Here is a 6264-nt window from a genome sequence, read left to right as displayed (position 1 = left end):
ATTAATTTTTTTTTTTAGATTTTTGTTTTATTATCAAAGATTTAGAGTCACAATAAATACGAGTGACAAAACCATACCCTGCGCTGGCGTAACGTGACTGTTACGCTCCTTTGTTAGATGATTATAAATTTTTTCTAGTTTTTTTTTTAAAAAAAGCACAATGCAAGTTCTTTTGCTAAACGCAATATATGCAGAACTCTGCCTTAAGCAGACAAACACTACTGCAGTTCCTTGAGGTCTTTTTGCATTATATATATATATATATATTTATAATTTTAAAAAATGCCTTCTGCGATCCCCTCCTTCCAAAAGGAGAGGGTGAGAAATGAGCCAAGTGCAGTTTCTATTAAGACCTGCCTCAGCCTGCTCTGCTCTACTCACTTCTGCAGCACAAGTCCCCCCATTTTCCATTCTGAACTGTACTTTGGTAATTTTTTTTTTCTCCTTAGGAAACAAAACAAAATAAAAAAAAAAAAAAAAAGAAAAAAAGGAAAAAAAAGTGACAACTAGGTCCGAGAAGTCAGAGGTAAGTGAATGCTGCCCTAAAGCGATGATAGAAATAGCTACAGAAAAAAAGCCAACCCCAAATTATCTCTAATTTAAGATTAACCCAGAGTCTTCTGGCCATTACAGCTGGATGCCACATACAGGAATCCCTAGAACACAAACATTAGCCAAGTCACCATTTCCACAAACTGGAAATGCTGTGTCAGCCAACTGCACTCTAAAAATACAAGATTCAACCGGGCCACTCGTGTTCCTGGGCAAAGGGCTGCGACCTCGCCAACGCTCTGAAATCAAACCGGTAATTGATCAGGTTATTAAAAAAAAAATAATAAAAAAATTACAAAAAAAACCACACAGCTCCCAAATTGCAACACGGGTTTCAAATGAAAATCCGGGGTTTTATTTCACAAGTTGCTAAAATCTAAGTACAATAGTCATTTTCATTATTACTGTATTATAAAATCTTGTAGTCGCAATGTCTCAAAGAAAGGTTATATGGCTTGCAAGAACCAACGCTGCTCTAACCCTCTCCCCAGGAGAGGGGGGAAGCAAGCAGCATCTGAGCAATGTCAAACCAGCTCATGCAGCAGTTTGCAGCGAAGCAGTGGAGGGTCGGGGAAACGGGACACGATGCCGGGCGCTCCACCTGAAGGATCCCGATTTACAGCTTCAACTGTCGAGCAGCACGTTCAGTCTCTTGTTCTGAGGGAGCTTTAAGTAAAATGGTCTTTTTTTCCAGGAGAGGGCCGGTGGAAGGGACTTTCAGACAGCTCTGCAGCAGAACTAGTAGCCCTTATGGAGGCAGGAATCCCAAACATGACAGCAGGAGAAATAAACCAAGGATTTGTTCTTAAAAGTGTGTCTAAACCCCCCTCCTTCCCAATTCCCAAACAATTTAACCTTTAGGGCGTAACACCATTGTGTGAGTATTCCAGCTAACCAAGCTCTTCTGTTTGTTTGCTGTTTTTTTTAGTTAATTTTTTTTTATTTTTTTTTTTTCCTGCAAGAAGGGGAACATACAGATGCGGGGGAGGAGGTTTGGAAAGACTGTAGCAAGTGTTTTAATGACTAACTAAACCTAGCATGGTACCTTAACCAGCCCAGTTCAACACTGCTCAACTGAATATGCAGTTTTGACTACAAAGGAAGAAGCAATTCTGCTGGCATTTAACGTACGTATACCACTGCAGTCTGCCCTGTGTTTACCTTAAACTCTGCAGAAACCCATATGCAATAAATATATCCTCTAAAGTTACCTGCAACACTCCAAGAACCACAGATTAAAACAGATGTCAAAACGGATTTGAATCCCGACAGCCCAATATATACGTAGTATCTTCTCTTCACTTACAAAGCCTTCCAAATAATTCTACCCTGACACGTTAAGATTGTATTTGTGGGGTTTTATTCGGCATGAAACGAAAACAGATTGCAGTCTAGCATTGCTGAGGGAGCAATGTTTGTAAGACGGTATGTGCAGACTCATTTTTACTGTCTGTTCCAAAGCCTAAAATAAGTCTTCTCAATTATTTTCAGGCTTATTTTAAATCTCCCCTATCCATTGTGCTGAAATTAAAATTTACAAGCTGCTTGTACTGAACTGGCGGTATCCAAAAAAGGTTTTGACATAGATTTTGAAACAGGCAAGTTTAATACTTCTGCCCCTCTTTCCATTCCCCTTTTTTCCAGCACCAGCTGAAGCTAAAGCTACCCCAACGCTGGAAAAAAAAGATGGTGGAAGTTGTCCAGGTTTCCCAAAAAGGCATTTTGAATTTTAGTTTGAGGAGTTTTGCTCGTTCTTTTTAAACAAATGTACTCAGGTGATGTAACAGTGCTAGACATTTGCACCAACGATGAGATAATGCAGGCAATTTGTCAGAAGAGAGAAAAAAAAAAACCAACCCCGAAAAAACTCCACACAGGTAAGGAACTGAAACTGTTTCATAATATTTCAAAGTGCAAAAATAAAATGCACTCAATTTCTCTCTCCACATCTCCCAATCCAAAATATCTTGGAATGAAAAGGAAAAATTAAAACCTCAAACCAATTCCTCTCATCCCCATTTAGCTCTTAATATACATTTGTAAAACAAACAAACAAAAAAACAAAGTCAAATTGAAATTCTAGGGCTTTATACAGCAACAAATACCATTTTGCAAAACTAGGTTTTCTATAACTACTGAACAGTTTTCAAAGTATCTAAATACTGATATTCACACAACAGAAGAGGGGCTAAAATGAACGTTTTTTTTTTTTTTTCACTATGCAATAGTTAGATCTGCAGGGGGACCACCCAATACAGTTATTGGTTTAAAGTTAGATCTAACAGCAACTGCTAAGAAAATAGATTCAGCATAGACTGAATAGTAACCCCTCCCCCCCCTTTTTTTTTTATATATAGATATATAGATATATATATATAATTTTGCAAATAATTCTCATCAGCACTACTTCTAGTACTGATATGCAACATAAGTAGTAAGGCATGTATTTCAGCCACTTGAATCCAACTTTAATTTGGGAGAAGCACAGGGAAGAAGGAGGGAAGATGATGAGAAGGGAAAAAAAAAAATAGTAAAACAACAAACCAAAACCAAAACCTGGACCTGATGGGTTCGGATTTAACCTGTGGAATCCCCAAAATATATTAAACCCACGTAGAAACCTGTCCTTAAAGCAGGGTTATACCTAAAGCTCTATCAAAAAATGAAATACTGAAGTGACGGACAGAGGAGCATGCTTGGTACGCCTGGAAGAACGGAGCTCTAGAGGGATCAAGGGCGGCAGTTGGGCCCCCCAGGACGTGCTGCCACAGTCCTCGGGCCACCGCAGCATCAGGAACAGCCGCATCTTGGCGAGCATCGGCAGAGGAAGGAGCCTGTGACCGGACGGCAGCACCCCGCTCCTCTGCTCCCTCCACTTGCCCTTTCTGATTGCGTGCAGCTTCTGGAATTCCTTTTTTTTTTTTTTTTTTTTTTTTTTTTTGAGTAAAATTGCTCAAAACAACAACAACAACAACAACAAAAAACCCTCCAAAAAGAAAATAATCAAAGCCAGTTTCACTTTTAAGTCTCTGGGAACATATGAAAGGCCCAACTGCTCTTCGCTGAATTAGAAAGACTGAACAAAGGTGTTTGTCTATTCAGTAAATTAGATTTTTAGACTATCAGCAGTTCAAAGTCTATTCAAAACAGAATCCAACAAAAGTGAGAGACTCCTGCACTGGTTCCCACCTACCAGACAAGTTGTGGTGGCAGCCAGTCCCTTAGGAAAAAAAAAAACATACTCAACTGGAATTTGAGTTTGCAACTTATTTATCATTAGCTCATCATCAGAAGATTTGAAAACACTATAATCTGTAGACTGCCTTCCTGGCTGGAGGAGGGGCAGGGAAGAAAAGCCAACGTGAACTTGGCTTAGCTATATGCATCTGCAAGACAGGGTTGAAATTCCTCTCTCCTTGAACTGACATCCGTGCTTGCTCAGGAACAAACACCAAGTTCCTGGTGAACGGGTAGTTATTAATAAAGAAACTGAAGGCAGAGAGTCGTTTAGTCCTCCTTTTGTGCTGGTGACAAAAAAATCCAAACTAAATACATAAAGCAAAAAAAAAATATTAAAAACAAAAATAATATTCTTCCCCTTCCCTGACAGCCTTCATCATCAGTCAATCATAAGAATCTGAGAACCAAATGAGCTTAAGTCTTTCCCACCCACGTGGTGTCTTTTCATAGCAGGGACAGCAGCACTCGATGGGATGAGGAGTGGTCTTCTTGCATCCTATAAAGCCTGGGGCATATCCAGCTGGGATTAAAGCAGATTCCACTGTAATGTGGTATAAAAAGGATGGCAGAAACAGGAAAGTCTTCCTCTTGGGCATTCCGCTGCATTATTTCCACGTGGCGGACTGTGGGATGGACCGTGGGGGAATCATATCCAGGAGATATTCACGCTGGCGGTCTACTGCTGAAGATGACTTGTGCACAGCTAAACTAGGATTGACGAAAGGTAAAGCCCCACCTGACGAGACACAAAAGAGAAGAAAGAGCAAGTGTCACAGTATGATACAACCACGGGAGAAAACACTGGCAAACACACACTACTCGCATTTTATCCAACATGAAAACAGATCATCTAAGCATGGGGCACGAAGGTCAGGCGCCTTCAGAAGATGAAAGCTTCCAAAATCATCTGAACAAAGAGGAGCAAGGTTTGGTACCAGAAATGAAGATTTGAGCGGGTTAGAGCTCTCTGCAATGAAATTACAGTTTAAATGATAAATTAAGCTGTCAGAGGAAAAGGAAAAAAAATAAAATTAAAAAGAAATGCATTCAATACTGGGCAAGAAAGTAGATCACAAAAGAGCTACTTGCTACAGTGTTTCCTTCCTTGAGATCCTAATTACCATTTAAGAAAAACAAATGACTTCTCAAATCAGATTCTCCAATACATATAAAAAAAAGACTAGATTAGAATTTGCAATTTCCATTCGTTCAAAGCAACAGCTTTAGTTATTTCAACCCTTGAGGAACGTGGGGAGTGCACACTGTAGCCTTACCTAGAGCAAAACCATCTAGTTACCTGTGCTGCTTTTGGCAACCAGAAATGAAACAATGGAATTAAACGCCCAAAACCAAAAGCCAAACTCCTGCAGCATGGTACAGACTCAACAACGAACAGTCTGATATGACATCTATTTATAAAATGCATAAAGCAGTAGTTTTTATTCGGTAGCATCACCTGATGGCCCGTTTTGATGAGCATAAACCGCACCAAAAGCAAGGGCCAACCATAACACAAGCAAAGCCTTGGCGTCGCCGGACTTTCATGCAGAAGTGTCAACGAGAAAGCATCCTTACCCAAAGAACTATGAGTGTTGGATAGAGTGCAGCTACTAAGTACAAAGAAAAGAAACTTTAGAGAAAAATCTACCTGTATTGATGGGAGTCTTCTTCCAGGCGGCAGCGCTGCCCTTGCTGACTGGTCTCTCAGCATGCTTACCTGGCCTACTCCCAAGTGCTGCTGCAGACGATGCATTCTGCAACTTGGGTGACTGGCTAAATGCATGCAACACTCCTCGTGGAGCTCCAGGAGGACCTCGAGACATCTGGCTAGAAGTCTGGCAAGAGAGCAAATGGTAAGACAGGCACAGCAGTTTTCTCTGGAGTACAACAGCCTTGACGGAGCTTTACTGCCCCTCTCCCCTGCCTTGGCTGCTTCTGCCAAGCCTGGAACACCTCACTAGTGGTTCAGGGCTGAAAACTTCCCAGGCATCTCTACAACAAAGTAAGAATCAGCTTTCTACTTCTGAAAGCACCTGTGAAGATGAGGAATGACCATCAACTGCAAAGCAGCAAAAAATGTGCAGTGTCAGCACCTCCACTGGCAAGCAACACTACTTCCCTGTCTTAAATAACCAGCGCCTCGATTATTCCAACTCAAAGCAGCACTTACACAGCTTCTGGCTTCCTCCACCTGAAAGGTGGTTTTACAAGGCATGTCAGACCCGGTCTCCATCATGGATGGTTGCTACCACCACCTTAAAACTTCACAGGCAACACTAGATGTTCCTGGCTCAAGCCAATTATTTTTCCCCCCCCTAACTTAGGTCAATTTACTCTGGTGGTTTGGGTGCTGGAGCACCTCCTTCCATTTGGTACACCCTTAACCCCCACCCCCCACGAACAGATTTAGCAGGATACAACTTAAACACCCTGGTTAATTATGATTCTGCAGAAGAACACCACTCTCTTCTG

General features: G+C 41.1%; 1 protein-coding gene across 6 annotated transcripts in view; it reads right to left on the bottom strand.

Annotated features, from left to right (window-relative positions):
• Nucleotides 1–884: 884 nt before the first annotated feature.
• GATAD2A (GATA zinc finger domain containing 2A) overlaps nucleotides 885–6264 on the bottom strand; it is a 66913-nt gene continuing 61533 nt past the window's right edge. For 5 of the 6 annotated variants that reach the window (XM_055804807.1, XM_055804808.1, XM_055804806.1 and 2 more), the window contains 2 exons: nucleotides 5441–5627; nucleotides 885–4528 (listed from right to left, as the gene is read on the bottom strand). In XM_055804807.1, coding sequence (XP_055660782.1) covers nucleotides 4398–4528; nucleotides 5441–5627 — 318 coding nt within the window. In that variant the 3' untranslated portion in view covers nucleotides 885–4397. The remainder of the gene's footprint in view (nucleotides 4529–5440; nucleotides 5628–6264) is intronic. The other variant, XM_055804809.1, reaches the window with a different exon arrangement.

Source organism: Falco peregrinus, chromosome 5, assembly GCF_023634155.1.
Source record: "Falco peregrinus isolate bFalPer1 chromosome 5, bFalPer1.pri, whole genome shotgun sequence".
In the NCBI taxonomy this organism is placed as follows: domain Eukaryota; kingdom Metazoa; phylum Chordata; class Aves; order Falconiformes; family Falconidae; genus Falco; species Falco peregrinus.
The sequence above is the reverse complement of the archived record's forward strand: the minus strand, read 5'-3'. Positions and strand labels throughout refer to the sequence as shown.